The sequence below is a fragment of the Leptonychotes weddellii genome, chromosome 15 (assembly GCF_054177405.1).
Source record: "Leptonychotes weddellii isolate Sample4059 chromosome 15, ASM5417740v2, whole genome shotgun sequence".
NCBI classification, from domain to species: Eukaryota; Metazoa; Chordata; class Mammalia; order Carnivora; family Phocidae; genus Leptonychotes; species Leptonychotes weddellii.
In genome coordinates this window covers 42011435-42038482 of record NC_138383.1, presented here as the reverse complement: position 1 = coordinate 42038482, position 27048 = coordinate 42011435, and the positions used below count along the sequence as shown (strand labels likewise).

General features: G+C 51.3%; 1 protein-coding gene across 1 annotated transcript; it reads right to left on the bottom strand.

Moving 5' to 3' along the window:
• Positions 1–221: 221 nt before the first annotated feature.
• ALKBH5 (alkB homolog 5, RNA demethylase) lies at positions 222–26138 on the bottom strand. Its single transcript, XM_006749670.3, has 4 exons — positions 24592–26138; positions 15322–15402; positions 5333–5488; positions 222–4490 (listed from the first exon to the last, which is right to left on the bottom strand). The coding sequence occupies exons 1-4, from the start codon at positions 25359–25361 to the stop codon at positions 4313–4315; spliced, it is 1185 nt and encodes a 394-aa protein (XP_006749733.1). The 5' UTR covers positions 25362–26138; the 3' UTR covers positions 222–4312.
• Positions 26139–27048: the final 910 nt, after the last annotated feature.

Here is a 27048-nt window from a genome sequence, read left to right as displayed (position 1 = left end):
TCCCCCTCTTCACAACTCTGTGTTCAGTGACCTTATGTTGACAGCTTTCAGCCAGCCACCAAGGGAGTGTTTACACCACAGGAATCAGCAAACGCCACCGATCAGGCTGGATTTATTGTTGATTTTCTAGACCAGTGCCATCCAATAGAAACAGAATGTAAACCACATACGTGATTTCAAATTTGTGAGTAGCCAGATTTGAAACAGTAACAGGAAACAGGTGAAATTAAAGTGTATTTTATTTAACCCAGTATGTCCAAAATATTGTCATTTCAACACGTAATCAATATAAAGTAACTAAGGATATATTTTACATTCTTTTTTTTCATACTAACTTCAAATTCTAGTGTGTATTTGACACTTAAAGCACATCTCAATTCAAACCAGCCACATTTCAAGTGTTCAACAGCCAAACTGTCCAGTGGCTGCCATATTGGACAGCACAGGTCTAGATTTAAGAAATCAGTAGAGAAAATAATGCAGATTAAATTTAATAGTAGTGCTGAGGCTGAGAAATTTCAATCCAATTAACATAGTTTGTTCCAACGATGAGAAATCAGTAGGCCATGTACCAGATTTAATGACAGACTTATCGAGAAAAGAGTAGTGTAGCAGGCTCAACAGTGACCCCCAAAGGTTTCAGGTCCTAATCCTTGGAATTTGAACATTTTTTTCCACTTTGCAGATGTGAGTAAACATCGTTACATGGGCAGATTATTTTTGATCATCCTGGTAGGCCCTAAATCCAATCACTATAGTGTCCTATGAGGGACAAGCAGAAGGGGACTTGGTACACACGGAAGAGGCAGCCATGTGGCCACGGAAGCAGAGACAGGAGTTATGGGGCCACAATCAAGGAACGTCAACAGCCACCAGAAGCTTTCAGAGGCAAGGACTAGAGCCTCCAGAAGGAGCATGGTTTCGATCATGATCTCAGCCCAGCGATCGTAATTTTGGATTTCAGACCTCCAAACTGTGAGAAAATAAATTTCTGATGTTTTAGCCAAGTTTGTGGTAATTTGTTACAGGAACCCTGGAAAACTATGATCAGCAATGGGATACAACTCCATTTGCCATATCACGGTTGAGTTACAACCACAGGTAGGCTACAAATAAAAGAATCTATCAAAAAGATCAACAAAAGCATCCTGTGAGGAACACTTGGCTATACAGAACTTGAATAACAAAGAGTGTCCTGTGTATTTTATTATTCGTAATTTCTGTGCTACACATCTTTTACGCTGGCACAATTTATAACAGCTGTGTGTGAGAGACCTATACCTGGTCTGTCTTGTATCCTCAGCACCCAGCGCAGAGCCTGGCACACAGTAGGACACTCTTATTTTTGAATGAAGGGGACTTTGGGCCTCAACTTCCCCCAGCCAATAGGATCGGAGGAACGGGATGGGCTCCCCAGGAAGGCAGGGCTAGTGCCAGATGTTGCTAGAGCACCTACTGTGTGCAAGACTGGGGTGGGGGCAGAGTCAGATTCCGGGAGTCAGGTACAGAACCCCCGCAGGCTTAGGGACTACTCAGAAAATTAGTTTAGTCCAGAGATGGGGTGCTGTTGAACCGCTGGGCAGAGACTGGAGCCAATGATGCAGCAGAAGCTACCAGGGCTGGGAGCCCCCTGCCCCAGCCTCTCCGGTCTCTCATTCCTGCAGAGCAAAGGGCCTCTTTGGGACTAGGAAGAGCCCAGGTGTGACTCCATCACAGCTATTGTAGAGCTGCAGCTCCCCAGCCCTCCATGGGAGCACCCCATTCTATGCCTGAGTCAGGGGCCTGGGCACAGAGTGGGAGGTGCCCCCCTCTGCCATGGAGTCTGGAGGACTTTGAGCAAGTTACCTTCCCTTTCAGCTCCAGTGTCTCCTCTCGGGGGCAACCGTGATCCAGTCTACCCCCGCAGGCCCAACTAGCCACAGACCGTACGTAGGCTCTCCCCCATTGCCCTTCATATCCTGTCACCAATTTCCAGGACTGAGCCCTAGCCGGTCACTTGCTCCCTCTAGATTCTCTCTTCTCCTCTCTGAAATGGGCAGTTAAGTGACTTGCTGCCAGGTTTCCACAGCAAGAATTGGCCAGACTGGCTTGGGCACTGGAAGTCAATGAGGGAGACTCCAAACCCAAGCTGACCAGAATCTGGCAGCCAGGTTTGGGACCTGGAGGGACTAAAAACCCTCTGGGCTCCAACCCCAGTCCACACAAACACATCTGCCTGACACGTGTAACTGTACCCCACAACTCTGTATACACATCTTGAAAACAGGAACCAGAAGACTTCTGCTCACTGATGAAGCCACAGTGAGGGCTCAGCCAGAATATAGTAGGAACTCAAGAATTTGTTTAATGAGCAAAACCACTTGCTTATCTTTTACAAAGGCCAGGCTCTCCCTGACTTTGCTCACCCTGTCCCTCCTTCACTGGCACATAGCCTGTCTGATCACGCCCAGCGGGGGGAAGGGCTTCGAAAACTCAGAAGGGTGTGATCCTGGCTCCTGTAGGCCCATGGCATCCTGGGCACCTGGACACATGGTCCATCCTCCTGGGAGTGGGTGAGAGCACAGCAGGCAAAGGGCAAGTTCACCTTCGGCCCTCAGCCCTATTATCTCCCGGGAGGGCCTCCCTGGTGGGCAATGAACTCTGTCTGGCCTCCCCAGCCTGGGTTCAGAGTTAAGAAAATAACGGGATTAAGGAAGCACCAAAGGCAAGTCCTCTCTTATAACAGTATTGGACAACTGTTTCAAAATATATTAGATTTGGTTTTTATTGTAGAGCACACATATCAGGGCAAAGTGCTGCACACACAACTACAAATCATTTTTTGGGAAAAAAGCTGTAAAAAAAAATAAAACTGCAACTGCTTTAGTTATGCAGTCCTGACTTGAATCCACGCTGGCAAAGGAGTTCTGGGCCCTGAGAGGGGCTTCTTGATGGTGGCTGCCCTAGATTTCTGCAGCCTCAGGCCTGGGCCTCTGTAAGACAAGGCCCCCTGGGGTGGTGGCAGCCTGGGGACTGGGAAGGCCTCTGCTCTCAGCAGGCCTGGGTCTCGGCCATGGCTGGCAAGGAGACATTCCTAATGAATCTAGATCATCAAAACTTTGCAACCTTCAAGGATCTGAGTAGATGGGAACTGCCAAAAACTTTATCTTCTTCCTTTTATCACTTCTTCAAAACCCCTTCCCCAGCTCCCACGCCCCTGAAGCAGAGGAGGCGCCAACCCAGTCTGCAGCCCTGAGCTCTGGCCTTGGATGCATGCTACAGGCAGACAGAGGGAGTAGACAGGCACCTTCCTACGGGGATGACATGGAGAGAAGGCTCACGCTGGCCAATGTAGGAGAAAGGAAAGGGTTAGGAAGAAGTCAGGAGACCAAAGGAAAAAATAAAAACTCAAAAACAAAAGAAAACAAAAACCCTACCACACACCACAACAATTTTCCATACCCCAAATGCTAGACTTGGAAGGACACCAGTCCCTCTAGCTAGAAACAATTCCTAAAACTGCCCCAACATGGTAAGTCTAACTGTTCCGTACAATCACACGCATATGCTTGAAAGAAGCAACCCAGCAAAGAGGCGTGCTCCTGGCAAGGAAGGTCAGGACCACTGTAGCCAGCCCCTCAGCAGCTCAGGGACCTGTGGGCAAAGCAGGCCAATGGGCGTGGAGAAAGCCCAGGGGCTCAGCCAATAACTTTGGGGTGGCAGAGGACTGTTTAAACCTCCACCCAGTCATCCTGAACAACTCTGCTGGAGGAGGAAGAGGGTATTTGCGTGAGCTTCCAGGGCCTGGAGAATGGGTGAGAGGTGGGAGGACAGCAGGCCTCCTGCAGAGCCAACAAGGAACATGAGACCTCAACCCAGCACGCAGACATGGGGGAGGGAGGAGAAGGGGCAGAAGACTGAACTTCATTTACAACATGGAGGAAGATTTACATTTAAAGCAAAACAAGAATTTTCTTAACCAAAACGCTTTGTTGCTCTTAAATAAACCCAGTCTGACACGGCCCCACTTGAGGACAGCTACCCCCCCCCACCTCTACTGGCCACTCCAGCGTGAGCTTCTGTCCCCTATAGATGCCAACAGCCTTTCCATTTTGTAGGAAAACCAAGAACACGAGAATCAGGTCCCAGCCAATGCTGTTCTTCAGCCTTAACAGGCAACAAACCCGAGGAAAAAATGTAAAGATAAAAAAAAAAACAAAAACAAAAAACAAAAACCAAAGAAAAACAAAACAAAACAAAAAAACCGACATGAACAGAAGGAGGGGGCAGCTCCGTGAGGATTAACCAGAGTTCCCAGGAGGCGCGGCAAGCCTCAGTGCCTCCGCATCTTCACCTTTCGGGCGGGGCTGCCTGCCGCCTCCGAGCAGTCCTCCCCAGACTCGTAGGACTTGCGCCAGTAGTTCTCGGAGCTGAAGCTACTCCTCCGACGGTGTGTGGGCAGCAGCACTGAACGCCGGTTCTCTTCCTTGTCCATTTCCAGGATCCGAGGCCTGCAAGGGAAGGGGTGGATGGAAGCGTCCCTCACCACTCGTGGGCCGGCGCACTCCAGCTCGGCCGTTCTCTGGCAGGGGCAGCAATGGTGGATGTACTGGCATCAGCTCTTTGCCCACTAAGTGCAATGGCCCCGTCTAGTCTTTAAAACACCTCCCAATTACCCTGGGGGGTCTGCCTGGCTGAGTCCAGTACCCCAGGACACTGCCAAGGCGGCCGGACAGGAGGCTCCTCCCACCCCCAGCACAGCCTCAAGGCCCTGCACCGTCCTGCCATCACCTCCACTTCTCAGTCCTCTCTTCCGTCCCCGCGCTCTGCCCACCCCTCATCTGCTCACGAACTCCACTAGCCCCTGACCAGCAGGCTCTTCCAGCCTCAGAGCTTCAGCCCAAGTACCTCTTGCCCAGATGGGCCTTCACGTACTGCTTTCCTCATCCTTCTCATCTCAGCTTAAACACTTCCCGGAAGTCCTCCCCAACCCTTCTGAAATGAGTGCCTGGTCTGCTATCTTCCATGTCCCGAGCTTCCCTCCTAACATATAAGTATAACCCACAAGAGTATTTGTCTGGGTGGACTGAACGAGGCAAGTCACAGGAAGCCCATAAAGCCTTCCCACTTGTCAGAATCTCGTCTCAAGCCCTGCTCTCTGGGGGTGCAGGCAGCTGGCGACGGGTTAGGGGGAATGGCCACCAATGCCACTGACCGGCAGCAGACATTAAGGCTTGAAAAGGTAGTCAAGGCCCGGCTCCGAACCACCCACCCCAGGCTTCCCCCACCCATTGTACCCTGCAGCCACGGGGCTGCTCTGCTGGCCTTCGCTGAAGGTCCCTAAGCTGAGCACCTGTGGGCAGCATCAGGGTCTGCCTTGCGATGGGACCGCTTGGGTTTCAGAGCAGGGTCTCTGTTGTTTCCCGACAGACGATCTGAAGCATAGCTGGGTGGTAACACAGAGCTGCTCAGGGACTTTGTTTCCAACCGGGGTGCGTCTAATCTCGTCCTGCAAAGGAAACATGTGTGGGGTCACCAGTGGGCCTCTGGGGAGGGTGTGGGCCCCATCAGACCAATTCTCTGGCCAGGGAGAGGGGAGCCAGCAGTCTCTGTTCTGTGCCTCAGTTTCCTCATGGTTCAACTAGGTCTGGCTGACTCGCAAAGACCCACCTTCTTAAGTTGAGGCTTAGGAGTAGGAACAGGAACATTTCTATTTGGAGACCTCTAGTGATAGGGATCTGCTGCACCAGGGGAAAGATCCAGGGCTCTCTCTCAGCTGGACAAGCAGCCCCACTCACCCTACTTCGGCCCAGAGGTTCTCCAGGAGCTTCTATTCCACCTGCCAGAGTACTGAGGGCCCCATAATACTCCAGCAGATGCCTTCATCCTTCCTGAAATATCAAGACAGGAAAGAAGGTTCCCCTGGTCCAGGCCTACAAAAGGGAAGAGAGACTCTCCTACTCTCTCACACGGGAATGCTAAGGCTGTGGCAGAGCCAGGAAAGCCCAGGCCCAACTCAACATTCACACACTTGGCTCTGATCCCACCACAGCCACCTGGCAGCCTCTGCTGGTTACAGGATGCTAACCAAGTCAAGGCCAAAAGGCTTTTGAAGGCAAAATCCCCACCGAACAGTAGGCGTTGAGTTTTAAGGAACACACTGCCCAGTAAAGGGAAAACATGCAAGTATGGACGGGGGAGAGGGAGAAGGTGAGCAGGGAGGTAGTCCAGGGCCATTGATCGGAGTCCTTTATGAAGCCAGGCCAGGAGGAAGCTAGCCTGGGAAACCTCAAAGCCCCGAGGCTTCTTGTGTGATACAGAGAAGGCTGACAAGTCAGGCTGGAGGCAGCAAGGGGCAGGAGAGAAGCCTGGGGTGGGGAGTGATGGGGACACATCTGGCAGAAGGCCCTGAAGGCACCCTTCCCAAAGGCAGCTATGCACAAAATAGTCACTTGGTTCTGAGGAAGGTGCTGTGGTCAGAGCAGAGCAACCTCATAAGCACACTGCAGGGAAGACAGCAGGAGAGAAATCCGAGAGCTGCCCTGGCCTAAGCCACATGGTATTCTTGGTAACAACTGCATGCAAACCTCACAGGTCCCTCTACCTACCCCCCTCGCCGACTGGCTGACCTGCTGTAAACAGATGGGGAAAACTAGGTCCCAAAGGTTACGGGTCCTGGAAGTCGTGGGAGAAAGTCGTGGGTTTAAGCCCAGGTGAGACTCCAACCAAGCCTGACAAGCAGTAACCCAGGGCTCTGACCCTGGGCAGGGGTTTTTCTCATGTACCCAGCAGGGGGCGCCTTCTAGCTGGGAACCAAACTAACACCCTCAGGCCCAAAGTGGTGGGCAGACCAGCAGGGCAACTTCCCCTGCCTGTTTGCTTTGGCCTTATGGCCACAGAAGCAGAATGGTCAGCTGTACAGACTGGCCTGCCGGTCTCGGCCTCCACTCTGGGCCCTCCAGGCTCAGGGAACCAGGACCTCCCTAGCAGCAAAAGGAAGATCCAGCCGTAATGGTGCCACTTAGAATCCAAGCTAGTTTCCACCCTTTTCTGGGCCTATTTCTCCACCTAAGCAAAGTAGGAAGAAGTGTGGCTGGTCCTAGGGCCTCTTTGAGTTCTAAGGGTCTAGAAATCCAATGGTGTCCTTCAAGGCTAGGAGTTTTTTTTGTTTGTTTTTAGATTTTTTGGCGGGGGGGGGGTTGTGCCTGGGTGGCTCAGCCAGTTAAGCATTTGCCTTCGGCTCAGGTCATGATTCCAGGGTCCTGGGATCGAGCCCCACATCAGGCTCCCTGCTTGGCAGAGAATCTGCTACTTCCTTTGCCCTGCTCACGATTGCTGTTTCTCTCTCTCTCTCTCCCAAAAATAAAATCTTTAAAAAAAAAAAAAAAGTTAAAAAAATATTTTTAAAAAAGATTTATTTGAGAGGGGGAGGGGAAGAGGGGAGGGAGGGGAAGAGGGGAGGGAGGGAGAGAAGCAGACTCCCTGCTGAGCAGGAAGCCAGACACAATTCCAGGACCCTGAGAGGATGACCTGAGCTGAAGGCACACACTTAACCGACTGAGCCACCCAGGCGCCCCTCAAGGCTAGGATTGAGAGGCGTTATCAGGAAGAGGTGGTGCTAAGCAACACCCAGACACAAGGGTGGGAATTAGAAATCACTGGAGCCCAAGGACCTCTTCATTACCAGGCCAGGCCTCATCCCCCCACCCCAATCCTTCCTGGCTGAGAGGTCCAGGTGGCGGGAGAGCAGACTAAGTAAGACATCAAGACATCAGCTGTTAAGCTTGGCTGAGAGGCCTCCAAGGCTGTGAAGACTTATGGAGGAAAGCCGCAACCCGCCCCCCACCCCCAGCATGGTGGAGCTAACGCCAATGCTAAGACCGCACAGGTACCAGGAGCACACACTCAGGGCAGGAAAAATGTGGCAGGACGAAGCAGCCCCAGTGAAGCCCTGGCGGGCAGGACCTGGCAGCCTGCAGTTGTTACCTCAGATGACTGACAGACGGCAAGAGAACCAAGAGCACAGCCACCAAGGGAGAGTCTGGGTGGCCCAGGCACTTCTGGGGCTGCAAAACATTGAGCACATCCTGCCACGCAGGCAGAGCGCTGGCACACACTGATCTCTGGAGGGGATTCCACCCCCCCGCCCTTCTTGAGCAGCCAGCCTGGGCAGTAGTGGTGGCCCCCCATCATGGGGGTAGGGCCACTGGAGAGGCTAGGTAGACAGGTGGGACCAGCTGAGACTAGACAGACCAAGGACACGGACTGGCTCTACTTCTCTCCAACTGCCTGAAGGAGGGGAAGGGTGTTCTGCATGAGACAGTTCCACTGCCATCAGGAGGCAGCCCTCAAGAGAAGGGATGAACAGAGGTGACCCTACTAAAAACCCTGTCTCTTGTACCCACTTTGGGGGCACAGTATAAGCCCTGGGTCCCCAAAGTGCTCCTAACACATCCCCTGGGGCTGTTACAAGTACATCTCAGAACAGCTAGAGAAGTTCCTGCCCTCCCTCCACTTCCAAAAAGCTACCATGCTGCAGGAAGCCAGGCTAGAGCAAGATCCCAAACCCAGTGCCCACTGACGGCTTAATTTCTGAGAACACCCCTCTTAAAAGGCAGCTAACTTCCAAGGAGCATGCTAGGCCCCTCAAGGTTCAGCAAACAGATTCATAAACTTGGAAGTCAGGAAGTTCTAGCACTAAGGGCTGGGCCTGGGCCTCCTTAGGTGGCAAGAGGAACAGACACCTGCCTCACAGATCTTAGTTAATATCCAGGAATTACAACAAGGCACCCCAGGTATGCGAGGTCACCCACGGTGTCAGGACAGCCCCCAGGACAAAGCAGGGTTTGGGCACAGATCCTGGGGAAGCCAAAACAAAGGGAGAATGACTAAGCATTAATATTAACACATTAACATGTGACCTGAGGGTGAAGGGAGGGAGTTGACCATCCCAGGAGCTCTCCTCATGTTCATCACTCACTGAATCCTCTAATCCTCCAGAGAAGCTGCTGAGGATTATTTCCACTGTAAGGATGGGAAGCAATGCTATACTGGAGACCAAATCACTGGCCTAAGTCACACAGCTACTATCCCATGATGGCCTCTGAAGCCCAGGTGGGCTCTCTGTTCTGCAACAGTGCAGACTGCTGTCCAGGCAGACCAGGAACCAGTCTGCACCTCGAGCCAACCATCCCACAACTCCTGGCTCCACCCTCACACCAAGCACCCTTGGCTTGCAAAGCCTGACTTTCAAGATGGAGCAGAGAAGCAGTGCGGCAGGCCTGTCTGAGCACCCCTCATCTACTGAGTGACCTAGGCCTCCAGGCCTAAGCTCCAGCACCTGAGTGTCAGATTCCCACAACGCGCAGACAGTACCGTTGTCTCTCCTGCAACGTTACCCACCCCCCTCCTGACACCACTCCCCAGCTTCCACCAAACTCCCTCCAACATCACACCTCGCTGCCTGCAAGACAGTTCTGACTGTAGCAGGCTTCTACCGGTCTCAGGAGAGCCTGAAAAGCACATGAGGGGTATAGCCCAAAGAGAGGGCACCCCAAGCCCATGGTCCTAGCAGGGCTTCCAGAAGACCTCCATACCCAGGCCTGCACGATAACCAGGCCCCAAGGGCCTCTCCAACTCGTTCAGCCTGATTACCAACATGTCGTACCACATACCTGTAACCCAGAGCTCCACAGATGATAGCCAGACAATAGGGCCAGCATCATGGGTGCCTAGGAATCCCCCGTTCAGGCCTGGTAAGGTACTGATATCCTCCATGACACCAAGCGGCCAGACAACAAGCTTGCTTTCTTTGGCCTGGGCCAGTGAACAACCTATCTCCAGGTTTCGCTTTCCTCTCACTCGCTGTGCCTGTACTCACACCTTACCTCGACTGGACAGCAGCCTTCCTCATCCCCTGCCCGACTCATCAAATTCAGAGAACAAGTATGGGGAGGAAGGAACTAGGAGAAGCAGGCACGACATTCTTGAATTTAACCATCCCTAGCACCACCACTGCCCCAATTTATAGGTGAGAACACAGGGCTCAGGTAACCAAACTTGTCTTCAGTGAAGACAGGGCAAAGCCAGGCCAGGAGCTTAAACCAGTTTCATCCCCAGGTGGTCTTACTGCTCCCCCATTCCTTGTGCAGGGTAAATGCACATGGACACACTCACTGGACCAGGAAACAAAGGTAGGCTAATCCTTGGGACGAGAATCATGGAGACAGAAGCAATGTCTCAGGTCGAGTCAGGGAAACCAAGAGCTGGCCACCCCTGCCCCCCCGAGGGATGAAGCCCAGAATGCACCCTCCATTCTCACCCTCTGCTCATACACACAACACAGCCTCATACTTGGGTTACTCTGCTTTCAGGAACAGTCTCCCCCTGACCCCTTGGAATCCCCTGGTCTGAAGGACCAAATAAGCCATTTAACTCAGCCTCTTACAAAGTCTCTCTCATGCAAATCCCTCACCCCACTGCTTTCTGGCACACACCAGCCTTGGTTAACATTTGGCAAATGAACCTCTAGCTGCTCTTCCCAGCTTCAACCCACTAAGCTGAGCTCACTTAACCAAAGCAAAGAAATGGACTATTAACACTGCCTTGAACCACTGTATCTACTAGAGAGATTAGCCATGCAGGAATACAAGATTTTGTAGGCAGACCTAGGGCAGCCCTGGGTGCCTCCTGAAGACCAAGGGATTGAACGCCCTGGCCAACTGAAGGCCCACAAGCCATCTCCTGATGATCAAGAGTTGATCCAAGACTTCCTTCCCACACCTCCCCTCAACTACAGAGCTCCTCTACACTTCACGCCTTCTAGCCTTTGAGCTTACCGGTTTTTTGGTTTTAAGAATTTTTAATTAATTTAATTATTTTTAAGATTTTATTTGTCGGAGAGACAGAGAGTAAGCACAAGCAAGGGGAACGGGAGGCAGAAGGAGAAGCTGGCTCCCCGAGTAGCAAGGAGCCCGATACGGGACTCGATCCCAGGACCCCGGGATCATGACCTGAGCCGAAGGCAGACGCTTAACCGACTGAGCCAGCCAGGCATCCCAAGAATTATCATTTAATTGAAAGAGAGAACAAGCATGGGGAGGGGCAGAAAGAGAGAAGCAGACTCCCACTTTAGCTGGGAGCCCAACGCAAGGCTCAATCCCAGAAGCCTGGGATCATGACCTGAGCCGAAGGCAGACGCTTAACCGACTGAGTCACCCAGGCATCCTGGGCTTACCATTTCTGCCTGGCCAGCAATTTCCAGCTCAGGAGCCAGATCTACCAATCCTGTCCGAACCCACCCCCAACCCCCACCAAGCTGGATCTAATTTTTAAATTTTTGTTTGTTGTTGCTGTTGTTGTTTGCTGGGCTCCAGCAGATACACTTTGTGCTTTTAAGACAGTGTTTACTCTGCTTGTGTTGTTCTGGCATGCAAAATGCCCACCTGTTACATACCAGCAGACCCAGGGTCAAGGTCTTACTCAGCCATTTACTGGTTGTGACCCCAAACAGATTATAACACTAAGCTGCAGCCCAAGGATTCCACTCATAGGGAAACTCTTAGGTGGTCACTCCCAGCCTCCCAGTCCTCCCTTTGAGACACAATGGTGCCACACACATGAAGACTCAGCACCAACCACATTCAAAGGTGCCACATTCTATTGAATCAAAAAGCACTTGGTGGCCACCCACCCATTTCCCCCCATGAGGCGCTTGGAAGGACAGTCCTAGCTCTGACTGACCAGAGCTCGTGACAGAGCCACCCAAGCCCTCCCACAACAGCCTGTACAATTTTTATCCAAACTTAAGAGAAGGCAGGACTGGCTCCATCCCCTCTGCCTATGAGGAGCAGGGCCAGGCTCAATGCCTAGATTCCACCCGTCTAGATGCAGCCTCACCAGCAAGCAAGTCAGCCAGGTACCTGTCAAGGCCACATCCTTGATGTCTGGGCAGTGCCTGGGCCAGGATGCTCCCTTTTTCATCCTGTCACCAGCTTGTCCTTTTCCAAGGCAAGCCCATACTGCTACTCTGGAGCTGCTCCTCATTCACCTGTGCTGTCCTCCTCTGATACCTCCTCTGGGCCAGGCCTCAATGCTGGGCCTGACCGAACAGGGTCCCCGCCCCCACAGAATGCAGATTTGGAAATTCACGATGGCAAATATACACTATATATAACAATCTAAAGGGGGAGGGAGTATACTGAGAAGGCTACAAGTATGTGTGTGATGCTTTTCGCGAGTCAAAACGGTCAACACCTGAGCCTTGACGGATAACTAAGTCAACCAACTTTCACTGTACATATGTGGGTCATTTGCAGGGTAGGATGTGGAGGGTAAGATGAACATGTTAGATGGGAAAACATTCCCAACAGAGGCTACACTGCTGCAAGGATGCAAGTCCATGGATCACACTCGGAGCTGCAAGTACTTTAATGTAAGTGTGGAGTACAAGACAACAAGGAAAACGCCAAAAGGCTAGGCTGGATGGACAGGCAAAGCCCAACAAGGGCTTTTATCCTGGGCCTCTCATCTGGTAACCTGAGTTGTCTCCCTACAGCTGGGCAGTACTGGCTGAGGGCCATCCTCCCACTCCTCTCCAGCCCCCTCATACCAAAGCCCTGTGCTTCTGTTCTCTAGCCCAGTCTGTGGTTGGCTCCTGGGCCCATTCAAGTCAAAAGGTCAAACAGCATCAGTTACCTACCAACAGTCATTCTCCAAGGTCAGAGCCTGGCTGGCCAAAGAGCTTCTGGAGGGACCTGGGTAACAGTGTAGGCTCCTAGCTCCACTGAGAAGCATCTGACCCAGCCAGCCTGGGAAGTCAAGTAAGGGAGCCACCATTGAAGAGGAAGGAAATAGTTGGAAGAATGACCTGACACTCCTCCAGCTTTGGCCACTTCATTTGTGCCTCCAGTCAAGATTTCCCTGGGATAAGCTATTTTGAGAGGCTTGCTGGGCACCTGGGAAGCTGCTGCTCTGGTTTTATATCCCTCTAGGAGCTCCTCTCCAAGCTCCTGGCCTAGGTGGGCCACTTGGCCTTGGTTAAGTTGGAAGTGCCAGTATAGCCCAGGAAGAAATGACTGGGGAGAAGAGGCCAGAAGGGAGCTACACTCTGGGCTGTATCACTTCCGTGTTCTGGGTTTTGGCCTGTGCTGGGAACCACAGGAAAAGAAAGTAGAAAAGCAGATAAAAACCCTTCTTCTGATGAATTCTGGGAATATTCTTAGGCTAGAGGTGAGACGCTGCCAGCTCCTAAATGGACGCCTGTCTCAGCTCCCACATGTGCCTGGTGCTCAGCCTGCACACCAGGACTGTCCTTCAGGTCTCTAGCATTTCCATTCTATGCAGGTACAGCAAACACTCCAAGTTTTGACTTGACAAAGTGGCAGAGCCATGCCAAAGAGATTTCATCCACCACATAATTTTGGAGTTCTGGACCCAAAAGGCCAAGATGCTCAAGTTACAGACTGAAGTTAAAAAGATGGCAAGCCAGGGGCGCCTGGGTGGCTCAGTTGGTTGAGCGACTGCCTTCGGCTCAGGTCATGATCCTGGAGTCCCGGGATCGAGTCCCGCATCGGGCTCCCTGCTCGGCAGGGAGTCTGCTTCTCCCTCTGACCCTCCTCCCCCTCATGCTCTCTGTCTCTCATTCTCTCTCTCTCGCAAATAAATAAAATCTTAAAAAAAAACAAAACAAAACAAAACAAAAAACGCTTTTAAAAAAAAAAAAAAAAAAAAAAAGATGGCAAGCCAAAAATAAGGATGTACTTAAAAAAAGAAGAGAGAACTCCTAATGGCCAAAGCTGGAATAACTGGAGCATAAAACAAATACCCCATAAATCCATATTGATGTTAAGTAAACAACTAAAGAAAAATACACAAATGAAGAAGAAGAAACAAAATGTCTTTGTAGAAAAATTCCAAATAACTTGGGTGGTGACTCCCCACTCCTTATGCGTGGGCTGCACATAGCAACTTCCCTCCTAAGGCAGGGAAAAGAGTAACGTTAGCCTGCAGAAGGTAACCCACAAACACAGCTACTTCCTTCCTAAGGCAGGGGAAATAGTAACTTTAGAGTGCAGAAGGTAACCAACAAACACAAGCTCAGCCAGGTGTTCATGGTCAACATCAACAGTGAGAAATCCTGTGCCCTGGATAGGACTGAAGAGAAGGGGGCTTTACCTCTGTGGTCTTCTTCCCGCAAACCCCAAACCCCAGTAGAACCATGAGAAAAATGTCAAATTCCAATGGAGAGATACTCTACAAAATACCTGACCACTTAAGTGTTATCATGAATAAGGCAAGTCTGAAAAACTGTCACAACTACACGTAATGTGGGGTCCTGGAACAGAGTAAGTATGTTAGAAGAGACTAAGGAAATGTGCATAAATACTGACTTAAGGTAATAATAATGTATCAATATTGCTTTCTTAACTGTAACAAACATATTAATATTAAGACATTAAGATCGGGGAAGTGGTATGCCCAGTACATGGAAACTGTACTATCTTTACAGTTTTCTGTAAATCTAAAGCTATTCTAAAAATAATGTTTATTTAAATAAAAAAAAAAAAAAAGAAAAAGAAAAGAGGGCAAGCTATAGGACATTGTGTTCCAGCCTAGGGGTGGGGGGGAGGGGTCCAGGCACTGGTTCTGCTCTCCCGACATCTATAGGACCCTGGACAATCATCTAGCCTCTTGGGACTCCACTCTAAAGACAAGCTTGTCTTGACCCAGCATCTGTTTGGCTCTGTCCATTCACTCCATGAGCAGAAAACCAGAAGTGCCGAAGAGGCCAGGTCTGGTGATGTCGGTCAGTACATCCCTGACTCCCTGGCCAGTGAGGAGAGACAGCCACAAGCTATACCACTGCTGAACACTGCAGCCTAACCTCCCACCTTTGTTTCCTCTTCTCATTCCCTGCTCCTCCCAGAAGTGAAAACCCAGGCGTTTTTAAAGCAGGCTGCTAAGGCGCAGTCTAAAAATAATCAGCAAGATCACATGTGACAAATCAGAACCAAAGAGATGGGGAAAGAGAGAGGGGGAGGGAAGGTCTGGAAGAGGGGTCCCCAAACCTTGTCTCAAGACTGTGTCCATAAACACTGGGAACATGTGCTTCGGCTCAGCCCCCAACTCCCTAAACAGACACAGAACTTAATTTTCCAATGAAGAAAAGACAAAACAGCTTTTTCCTCAAAGAATTAAAATCAGAAAGTATGAGACCTGATAGGCTTTTCCTCTCCCAGGCTTCATGCTGCTATGCTATTGATACAGAGGAGCCAAGTTCTAAGGGAATCCAGACCTACATCTCCAGACAGTCCTGCAGGTGCCAGACACCGGGGCACTTACTTCCTGAGGATGATGACCGCTCTGCGCTCCTTGATGTCCTGAGGCCGTATGCAGTGAGTGATTTCATCAGCAGCATATCCACTGAAAATAAACACAGAGCATATGAGCTTGGAAAGTGAACAGACAACCAAAGTTCCTACAGGGTAAAGAGAGAGAAATATGGTCCAGGTCTTAAGGCCACCTCTGCCCTGTTATTTTGAGAGGTTCAAGGATCTACATGGAAAGGGAAATCACCTGTGAAGCTCTAGGATGCTCCACTCAAGGGAAAAACCTGGGATGAGGCAAAGGCAGGCTTGAAGGCAGAAACCACAGCAGCAATCTCTCCACACAAGCCAAGAGCCCTTCTTTTACAGGGCCCCCGAGAAGGTACACCTTTAGTCACTCTGCAGGCAGCCAGAGTGACTGAGGCCAGACCTTGGTAAGAAGACAAGAACTGCATCTCCTCCTCTTCTTCCTTCCCTGCCCCCGCCCCCCTTCAGCACGAAGAGAAAGCCAAGGCAGACACTGACAGCCCTGAGTCACGAGAGAACTAAGGCTGCAACGTTCAATTTGTCTACTTGAAAACAAGCCTTCAAAAACCTCCATTTGGGGGGATCCAAAAATCTTGAAGACAGCTGTGTTTGGGCTATTTTAAGAATTCCCATCACACTCAAATATCTATTTATTTTCATCAAGTTACACAATTTAAAAAACTGCTTAGACCAATGAATGTGGGTAGATGACTGTCCTCTTCACAGCTAACATCTTTCCGATTTGAAACTCTGGAAGCAAACTCAGCATGCTGAGCCTCCTCACATGCCCTCACCAGGAGCATGGCACCCAAGAGGTACTCGCACCCCAAGTTCCTCCACTGAGCCAAGGCAGGGCTCTACACAGCCAGACACAGGCTCAGCCACAGGCGCAGTGGGAGGCGAACACCTCAGCCTTGTCTTGCTCAGCTTTTCCCTGGCCACCCCTGGACCACAAATCTTCCTCTCCACAGCTGCTCATCAGCTCCCTTCTCAAGGACAGCTATAAAGACACCCATGTGACCGTTAGAAACACTGCAGGCCTGGGAGGAACGCCTCAAAATGGCCAGGCTGCCCCAATGTGGGCAAGAACTAGAAGCAAGACAAATAAAAAATAGGAAGTCCAAGAGAGAAACCCCTCTGATTTGAGGCCATGCTGGGAGAGACAGAACCTTTATTTTATTACCATTTTTAAAAGATTTTATTTCTGAGAGACACACACACCACTCATGCGAGCATGCGCGCACACACAAGCAGGGTGAGTGGCAAGCAGAGGGAGCGGCAGGCAGAGGGAGAAGCAGGCTCCCTGCCAAGCAAGGAGCCTGATGTGGGACTCAATCCCAGGACTCTGGGATCATGACCTGAGCCGAAGGCAGACCCTTAACCGACTGATCCACCCAGGCAACTCCAGAATCTTTAAAGATTTCCTCTCTGAGCTGCTCCTAGACCAGAGGTTTTCAGTTTTCTCTGGGAACATCAGTCCTAGAAGAGACTATGGACAAACGTCCACAACCAAATCAATGTGGAAAATATTGAAGACTTTAAAAAAGCATGACTATATTAAGGGATCTGAGAATTACTGCAGCAAAAGAATCTTTTTCTTTAATGGAGCACTGACCAAAGAAACTTTTCTCAAATAACACGTATTCGTATCTGTAGACCTACAGTGAGAAATGCCACACAGAAATAAGAGCTCTGAGTTGGAAGAGACCTGAGTGAGAACCCGAGTTTTGTCGCCTACTAGCGTCGTGACCTTAGGGAAGTCATTTGCTGGGGGCCTAAACCTGTTTCTTCATCTGTAATAAGGACAGTAGTAGGTTTGGAGTGTTCACTTTGTTATGCTTCACAACTTACGTATTCCTTTATGACCACTAACAATAAGGTTTTGTATTTATTTGAGAGAGACAGACACCACACACACGGATGCACAAGAGTGGGGGGGGGTGGGCAGCAGATAGAATCCCAAGCAGACTGCACTGAGCAGAGTCCAACACAGAGCTCGATCTCACAACCCTGAGATCATGACCTGAGCTGATACCAAGAGTCAGACACTTAACCTACTGAGCCACCCAGGTGCACCAATGATAAGATTTTAAAAAGGGGGACACTGTCTCTTCCCTTGTAGGCAGAATTAGAGTTCTATGACTACATGGTTAGCACCCCTGGAACCTGTAGGGCTTTTGTGAGAATTAAGTTAGATAATAATACAGTGTGTCTGACACGGCATTCCCATTTACTAAGCACAGGACAGAAGCCAGAGGGCCCTGGACCACCGCGGGTCAAGCTACAGATTTGGGTTCAGTACCTGCCAAGGAAATGTGATCTGGGTTCCTCTTGGAGGCATCTGCCAGCAGAAGAGGCCTCATGGGCCCCATTCCCAGGGCCAATTCCAGAGCTCGTTCTAGGCTCTTGTCACTCCACAATGGGAGAATGCAGGTGTGGGGTGCAAGACAGTCCTGTATAAACACAGGACTTCCCCCAAAGAGCTAAGTCCAATTCCCAAAGGTAATTCAAGGCCCTTTTTTTTTTTTTTTTTTTAAAGATTTTATTTATTTGACAGGGACAGACACAGCGAGAGAGGGAACAAAGCAGGGGGAGTGGGGGAGGAAGAAGCAGGCTTTCCGCAGAGCAGGGAGCCAGATGCAGGGCTCGATCCCAAGACCCTGGGATCAAGACCTGAGCCGAAGGCAGACGCCCAACGACTGAGCCACCCAGGTGCCCCCCAAGGCACGTTTCTAAGGCCTGAACCTGCAGTACTAGCCCCAGGCAACCTTTCCTACTGTTACAAGTATTAATCGATTTGACATGGCTATGTCAAATGACTCCGCCCTCACCTCCCATCTTCAACAAGGAACCACTTCCCTTAATGCAGAAAGAATAAACCCAGGGGCGCCTGGGTGTCTCAGTCGTTAAGCGTCTGCCTTCAGCTCAGGTCATGATCTCAGAGTCCTGGGATCGAGCCCCGCATTGGGCTCCTCGCTCTGCGGGAGGCCTGCTTCTCCCTCTCCCACTCCCCCTGCTTGTGTTCCCTCTCTCGCTGTGTCTATCTCTGTCAAATGAATAAATAAAATCTTAAGAAAAAAAAAAAAAAAAGAAAGAATAAACCCAGACGTCTGTCAAACCTTAACTGCCCCCACCTCCCAAAGGGCTCCAGAATTCTGCCAGAGCCCAGGCCTCAGAAGAACTAGTGTGGAGGTAAGACCACATGGACCCCCAGAAATGGCCGTGGCACTGAACACACTTGAACAGCTCATTAGTACTGGTCTTCTAGAACTTCCTGGCAGCTGTGACATAGCCCACTGACCCCTCCTCAGTATCTCAGGCTTCTCTGGGAGCAGGAGGCTCTAAGTCCTGGCCAAGGGAAGCTCTTCTGGCTAAACTTCAACAGAAAATCTCCAGCAGAGACCACAGAGGATTATTTACTGCTAAGAAACCTACTTACTACAAGAGAAACTGTCTGAAAGTCACAGTCTGCCAGCTTGAAACTTAATATGCCCTGGGTCCAGCCCTACCCTTGGCATGAAGAAAAGTTCCAGTGCCTCCTGCTCTTTGTTTTCACAGGGAAGGGAGAAGAGGAAATACTTCATGCTGGTCAGCCTCCTGCTCCCTGCCTGGGCTGAGTCCTTTCAAGTCCCCCCCACCCCACGTAGCAGTGACCAGCACGCCACAAACATCAAGAGTGACAGACCTGGCTCTGTCACCCACTAGCACTACGGCTTTCAGTGACTCTTAAGAGTCTTTCTTCTCCCCAGGGAAGCTTTCCTCAAATCCCCCAGGCTGGGTTTCCCCCACACCACCCACCCACCCACCCCCCTCTACTACTATGTTTGGCCTTGTGGAAATTGTGTTTTCCCTGCAAGACAAAGTGCTGCAAAGGCTATTCATCTCTGCATTCAGTGGACACTAAATGAAATGTGTGTTGAGCTTAACTGTTGTTTCTACATCTACAAAACAGATCTCAAAGCAAATCCTTCCTCAGAGGATTAGGTGCAGGTTAAATGAAGAGTCTGAAAAACTCTAAGGGACTGTGCAGGACTGTACATCTCTCCTCTAGGAGATAGTCTTGGAGACAGTGTTAAGGCACATTTCCAAGACAGCCACCATTCCCCATCCACTCTGTGCCCTGCCCAGGACAGAACAGAACCAGAGGTGGAGGGACCGGCCAAGATCACCAAGACTGCCTAACAGCCTCCCTTCAGCTACAGCTACCTGCTCTGGGCAGCCCCCATGAGCCTGCCTCATGCCTCTAATGGGCCTACAGGACTAAGAAACTTAGGCTTTGGGGAACAGCAGGCCAGCCACCTGGGCACAGGGGTGGGACTGTGAGCTCACACTCATTAGACCCAACCTTCCAAGATGACACACGGCCTAACTTCATGAGAAGTCCTGGGACTTTATGAATACAGAAGGAAGGTCAACCTGTTCCAGGTCCCAATTCTCTACACATCAAGGTATAATTAGAGAGTAGCTAAGCACAGAAAGCAGCTCATCTCCAGAGACCTCTTTTACCTAAACTTCAAGCATTCAACAGTGTGAAAGAAATTCCATCTTTGATAACAACTCTATGCCATCAATAGCCCATTTTGCGGAGGAAAACTAAGGCCCAGAGAGATTAAGTTACTTACCCAAGGCCAAACATCTAAAGTGGTGACACTGGAACCCTAATCAAACTTTTTTTTTTTAAGAGTTTTTATTTATTTGACAGAGAGAGCACAAGCAGGAGTAGCAGGTAGCGGGAGAGGGAGAAGCAGGATCCCCGCTGAGCAAGAAGCCAGATGTGGGACTCAATCCCAGCACCCTGGGATCATGACCTGAGCCAAAGGCAGTCGCTTAACCGACTGAGCCACCCCGGCACCCCTCTTATCAAACTCTTGATTTCAGTATCTATGTTATACTGGTTTTTGTTTTTTTGGTTGGGAGAGGGGATAGCTAATGAGTAGAGAGAAAAGCCCATCTGTATTTTTTGGTGACAAGGTCCAATCTATCCTGAGGACCTCGCTAGCCTGAGGAAAGGACATTCAATACCCACCACCCCCAAGGAAGAAGTCTGCAAAGATGAGCCCGTGCCCCCAGAGGGCTAGCACAGTATCTCAGTGATGGCTGCACACCAACTGCCCAGGCAAAAATGGCCAGCCAGCTCTGAAATTTGTATGGCCTATTTACTTTCTGCTTGCTCTGAGCGTCATGATTAAGACCATGGTTCACCTGCTAGCTTCCTTCCCTTTGCTGCTTCTGCCTTCTTGTTAGGCCTGGCAGAACCCAGTCCAGTCAATCCCCTTGGCCCAGAGCTCCTCCCGAGAACGCACAGCCCTGACTTCATCCTGAGGTTCCTCCCCCTCCCATGGAATCAGAAGACTGCACACAAGAGATGTGGCCCAGGACCTATCTGCCCTACTTTCCCAACTATTTTAAGCCAGAAAGCTAAATTTTGCTTTCAAACAGCTGAACAAGATCAGCCCTTAACCCAGAACGGACAGAGATGCCCACTCCACCCAGTACCAGTTATTACCTAGAAGTTACAGGCTGCGCTCACCTCTGCGTGTCCCATGGCTGGGTAGTAACAGTCATTTCCAGACAGGTGGCTAAGGCCTGGGTCTCTGGGCATGTGGCCACCACAACCACAGACCACGTAGCAGTGATTAAAAGGAGCAGCAAGTAAGCAATTACTCTTGAGGTAATTATTCTAATTAATCCAACTAAAATGTGTTTTAATCTGCCCAGTCACCCTACAGAGAACAGAAGGAATGTGGAAAGAAGGAATATGAAGGGAAGGTAAAAAGATACTTATTTCCCTGGACTACAGCATTAAGAGGGGACCAACTGGGCTCAACATGGGAAGGTTACAAACACAACAACAAGAAAAAACACTGGATTTGGAAAGACCTTTAAAGCACTTCCAGAAGGGTCTGTGAGGCACTGCTCTAAATGCCCACATTTGGATACTGCTGAGTCAATGTTTGCCACATACTAATGTCTACACTGACCACTATTAAATATAAAACAGCATTCCTGCCATCTAGCCTTGGAACGGGTATAGACTCCACTGCTGACAACTGATGTCTGAGTCACATGAGAATTACTAAAAACCCTCCCCACCTTCAGAGAACCACTATTTTCACCAGCCCTGGTCTTCCGATCTGCAAATTTACAGCTCATCACTTCCGGGCTGGGATACGTACCGGTAAGTGAAAGAAAGCATCCCCTCTGACCAGCTTGGGGAAGAATCCAAGCAGCACTTAAAGAGAGGCACTACTAACAGGCAGGTGTTCACCCACCTGCATACGAAGTAAACTGAGGGTACTAAGTGAGCAGGGGCTAGAAGATTAAAATTAGTGGGGGCATCCAGAACCCTAGAGCAGTGGCTCTTCACTGGAATGATTTTTGCAGCCCCGCCCTGGGATATCTGGCAATATTTGGACACATTTTTGGTCACCATAAAGGTGAAACTGCTATTTAGTGGACAAAGACCAGGGATGCTGCTAAACATTCTACAATGCACAGAACAGCCCTTACAAAACAAAGAATCAGCCAGCCCAAAATGTCAATAGTACTACTACGGATAAGATCTGATCTAGTGCTTTTCCATGGCATGCCTCGCCAGAATCTCTACTTCAGGTCCAGGTTGAATCTGAGAACTAAAAACGAATTCCATCAGCCTCAAGTCAGCATCTACCTGCCACCCCCCACCCCCCCTTACCTATGGCTACTCACTGCTACTGCCACCAAAGCTTCTGTGTTCTCACTGCTAACTTCGTTGCCTGGCTAACTTCTAGTCACCCTTCAAGTTCTACCTTATTTCCTCCTAAAAATTTCTAACACTCCAAAAAGGGTCCCCCCACCTTCAAAGTATTCCTGCAGTTATTTTCCTGGGCTGTAACCATCTGTGGCTTCCACTAGGCTGTGAACTCTATGAAGGGAAGAGCCACCATGCATGCTCCATCAAATCCCTAGCCCTTTCCCCAACAAGAGATCAAGGGATCATTAAATGGGTTGTGTATGAAAACAAATACCCATTTAAGCGCCGACCCCGTGCCAGGCTCTGTATAAAACACCAAATCACCACCATTAGCTCTAACAGGTTTTGGAAGTTGGCATCACCCCCACTTTACAGATGGGAAAGCGAGCTCAGAGAATGCCCACAAAGTCCCAAAGCAAATGACAGCCAAGCTAGAGTCAAAGCCTAGGGCAGCACTTTTTCAGGACACGGCTGAGCCTCCCACATTAACTCCACAGCCAAGTCAGAATCCAGGAGTTGGAAAGAACTGGGAAAGCTTTAGGACTGTACTACTGCAAGGAAAAGATGAAGAGAATTTTCCTGATGATGCAATCCTGTTGATCACTAACAGACCTGCATTTTATGAACTTGAAACTTCTGCTCTTCAACACGGCGAGGTGGCGGATGGGGGAGGTAGGGGGTGTGTGCGCACGCTGGTGGGAGGGAAAGCCTCAAAGTCACAAACTGCCTCTTATGATCACCCATTACACACCCAACCACTGCGAGACCTCCTCATGACAACCTTATAGACCTGTGACTATGTGGAAAATTAATATTCCCTTTAAGAGACTAAACGGCCTTTGTGTGAGATCCTTTTAGGATCAAGAGCCCTTCAACGAAGTCAGACACCAAAGTGCCTTACACAGCAAGCCACTTGTGAGGGTCTGCCCTGGAAATCCCATCTTAAAGGACTCTACTACAACCTCCATCTGGGAGCACCACTTAGATCCGAGGGTAAGCTTGGAAGCCCAAATGACAAAGGGGCACCTGACAGATAAGTGGCCGTCTAAGTTTCGGATGCATAAGGAAGCCAAAGTACTGTTTTGGCTACCACTGACTTCCCAAGACCTTGTGATATCACAAGGCTCTGCTGCCACTCCCAGATACAGAAGCAGCCTTAGCTGTTAAACTCAAATGAGATCGATGACCTGCCTCATATTACGAGAGTTCATATTAAGGAACCCGCTTCTCCCCAGGACCAGGGCCCATGGCATGGACTTCAGAGGTTAAGCTGTTCACAAAAACTCAGCATGTTCTGATCCTATACTAGAACTCGGTGGTCAAGCAAGCCGCTCTGTGCAGCTGCATTCTAGAGCTCCTAAGAGGTTTTGAAGATTACTGAAGTACAGTGCTAGGTTACTTGTTCTAGGGCTGGAAGGAGGCAGCCTCCTAATAAGTTTTCTACTTCATATAAACAAATGTGTTTCAGCAGAAAATCTTCTCGGGGGCCAGGGTACTGAGCGAATTCTCAGCAGGATCTGGGACCCAAAACAGGCCAAGAACCTAAATTCTGCGGCTGATGCAACTACAAAGCCAAATACCAGGTAAAAAGATCTGCTTTATTTGGTTTCATATGGCCCTGGTAACAGGTAACACATTCTTACAAAGGGCCAAGAGGCTCTTCTGTAGCCAACAGGGGCTGAATTTTCAGAGTCCGCTACACTCTATTTCTGCCTCAACCACTAATCTGTTCAATTCCAGGGAAGTCACTCCCTGGGAAGTGTTGGGAAGAGAGAATGCGTATCTATTAAATACTCTCAGGGACCTTCCTCCATATTTTCTCAGTTAAGAAATCCTTACACGTCTTCCGTTTAAAAAAACAAACAAAGGGCGCCTGGGTGGCTCAGTTGGTTAAGCGACTGCCTTCGGCTCGGGTCATGATCCCAGGGTACTGGGATCGAGTCCCGCATCGGGCTCCCTGCTCTACCGGGAGCCTGCTTCTCCCTCTCCCACTCCCCCTGCTTGTGTTCCCTCTCTCGCTGTGTCTCTCTCTGTCAAATAAATAAATAAAATCTTTAAAAAAAAAAAATTTTTTTTTTAAATAAAATAAAAAAACAAACAAAAACACGAAAATGGCTGAGTTGGAAAGACTCTCAGATAAGAGTTCAACTTACTTTTTTAAAAACACAGATTTGGAAACAGAGACCCAGAAACGGAAAAGTGACTTGCTAAAATCACACACAGAAACAGACTCCTAAAATCTCAGCCTTCTAGAAAGATGCCTTTGTATCAATTCTTAGTCAAGCGCGTGTGATCACGCCAAACCTGCCCTCGGGATACAAAATTCTAGATTGGTTCCCTGACCCCTCCCTACTTTCTTACTACACGTGTTTTAAACACAGACCCCTTTCCCCCTCCCCCCACCGAAACCAGCATAATGGGTCAGAACTGCACAGCGCGAGCTCCTACTTGCTGCCGCCTCCTGGGTGAGGGTGGGCAGCTAAGGCAGCAGGATGCAGGGGCGCCCCCTCCTCCCAGGTGGGTTACCTGAGCACAGTCACGCTTCCCCGGCGCACCGGCAGAGAAAGCACAGGTTCCGACACCCGGATAGGCTTGAACTGGAACTTGCAGCCGAAGCAGAGCGCGGAGTCGCTGAAGAAGGACACGGACACGATGGGGCGCTCGAAGATGTGGATGGGGTCCACGTGAGACACGATGCAGCCGCCGGGCTGATAGTCGTTGATGACGGCGCTGTTGACGAAGCCCTCGGGGATGACGCGGTGCTCCACCAGCTTCTGGATCACCAGCTGGTGCACCCACTCGGGGATCTCGTCCACATCGCCCGGCGGGTAGAGGCGCTCCTGGCCAGGCCCGCGCTTCTGCAGCTGGGCGCCGTACGTGTAGCCCTCGCCGAAGAAGTACTTGTTGCGCAGCGGGGCCCGGTCCACCGTGTGCTCGTTGTACAGGCCCTTCTCGGCGCGAGACACCACCTCGTCGATGCGGGCCTCGATCTTGGCGCACTCGTCCTGGCTGAAGAGACGCATCTGGCGAATGCCGCTCTTCACCTTGCGCGCCTCCTCTTCCTTCTGCAGCTGCTGCTCCTCGTAGTCGCTGCGCTCGGGGTCCGAGTCCTCCTGGTACTTGCGCTTAGCCCCCGACACCGGGTAAGGCTCGGCGGCGGCGGCGGCAGCGGCGGCGGCGGCTACGGCTGCGGCGGCGGCGGCCGCTGCCTCTCGACTGCCCGCCTTATAGTTATCCCGGGACGTCATGGACTTGAGCTTCTCACGCAGGTCCGTGTAACCGCTGGCGGCCGCCATGGCCCCCACGACGCTGCTCTAGGGTCCTCCGGGGCGGGAGGGGCGGCCGGGCATGGCTCTCGGAGGACGCGCCCCGGCGCCCCCGGAGAAATGGGGTTCCTCAGCGCCAGGCCCCCATGCGAGACCGGGGGACACGGCGGGGGGGGGCGTCGAGGGAACGGGCGCGGGGTCGGGCCTCAGGGGCGGCGGGTCATGCAGCGGTGGCGGCAACAGGGCTTCCTCCTCCTCCACCTTCTCCACGTCCCACGGAGCAAGGGCGCCGGCAGCGCCTCATGCCGCGAAGGGCCGCTACAGAAGACCGACCCGACTCCCAGCCAGACCCTCAGACGCCCGGCCCAGCCCGCACTTTAAAGCGCTCCTCACGACGTCACGGGCCGTTCGCCCGACGTCCGCCAGCGCCGCTCCTCAGCGGGCTCCTCAGCGCGCACGCGCAATGCCGCCGGCCACCGCGGCTCTGCGCGCAGCGGGCATGCGCGTGCGTGTAGGCCGGGTCAGCGGAGGCGCCCGCGCAAGCGCAGACGGGGACCGCTCGGCGTCCGCCGCCCCTCCCCCACTCAATGAAGGGCTCCGAGGGAGCACCCTCAAATAGCAACCTGTCTCCTTGACGCGCCACCTCCGCGACCGAAAGGCTCCCTCCACAGGGGTGCGCTCACGCTGTCAACGCTATCGCGATGCTGCGTCACGGCATCGTCCAAATGCTCGAAAACGCCTCAGCCCTCAACGCGCAACCACCGGGGAACCGCCACAACCTAGGCTGCCCCGTCACCGCCCCCTTTGGCGTTTCTAGTTCTTTCATTGGGTCACCGGCCACGCGCCGGGCGGGCCCAGACGGGAGCTTCCGGAAGTTGGTTCGCATTCATGCCTGTCAATCAAGCGGTCGCCTTGGTTACTGCGTCCGTCACTTAATTAACTGCGTGGAGGGCGTCGAGGACCCCTGAAGGGTGAATGGGTGGCTATGGAAGTGCCCGAATGTGGACGCCAACGGAGAAAAGCCCTCAGACTGTTTAGGAAACTTCTGAAACCAGCAGAAACTTCTCAAACTGCGGGGTCGAAAGCACCGGGTCTCAGCTCTAAGTCCAGACGGCGACGGCCGCAGAAGCTGGACTCGTTGAGGGGGCACCTCCCTGCCCCCAACCCCCGCCGCCTCCCCGCCGCCCGGAGTGGACGTTCCACGAGTCACGTCCCGGTGGCGGCGGGCGCGTGCGCAGCCGCGGGTCGCGCGGGGATTTGGCGTCGGTTTTCCTTCGGGTTAAAGATGGGTATAGGGGCTCCTCTTTGGAACGACGGAAGGAAACTCAGGGGGACGAGTAGGCTCACGGCGAAGGCAAAACTATAGCTCATCACTAGGGACAATTCCAAAGTTTTGAAGCAGTGCGGGTGGACAGGGTGGTGGCGCGGGCAAAGGCGTGGCGGTTCTGCGCAGGGGCGGGTCCCCAGCTACGGGTTTCTTCTCGAGAACCTCCCGGGGCTCTCAGGATCGAGTTCATCTGTTTTGCTTGGCGTTCAAAGCCTTTGTTTGAGACCCTTCGGGCCTCGCCTCCTCTCTCCTCTCCGCGAACTCTGAGCGCCAGCCTCGCTCAGACATACTCCGTCACACCTCCTGGCCCTCGCCCAAGCTGTTTCTTCCTCTTGAAATGCCAGTTCCTTCCACCCATCTCCTTCATTTTGATTTTTTGAGGCTCAGCTC

Coding starts and splice junctions, on each gene's coding strand:
- ALKBH5 (XM_006749670.3), bottom strand. CDS start 25,361: ATGGCGGCCGCCAGCGGTTACACGGACCTGCGTGAGAAGCTCAAGTCC. Junction 15,403..24,591: donor GGAAGCGTGACTGTGCTCAG/GTAACCCACCTG, acceptor GTTTATTTTCAG/TGGATATGCTGCTGATGAAA. Junction 5,489..15,321: donor GCGGTCATCATCCTCAGGAA/GTAAGTGCCCCG, acceptor TTTCCTTTGCAG/GACGAGATTAGACGCACCCC.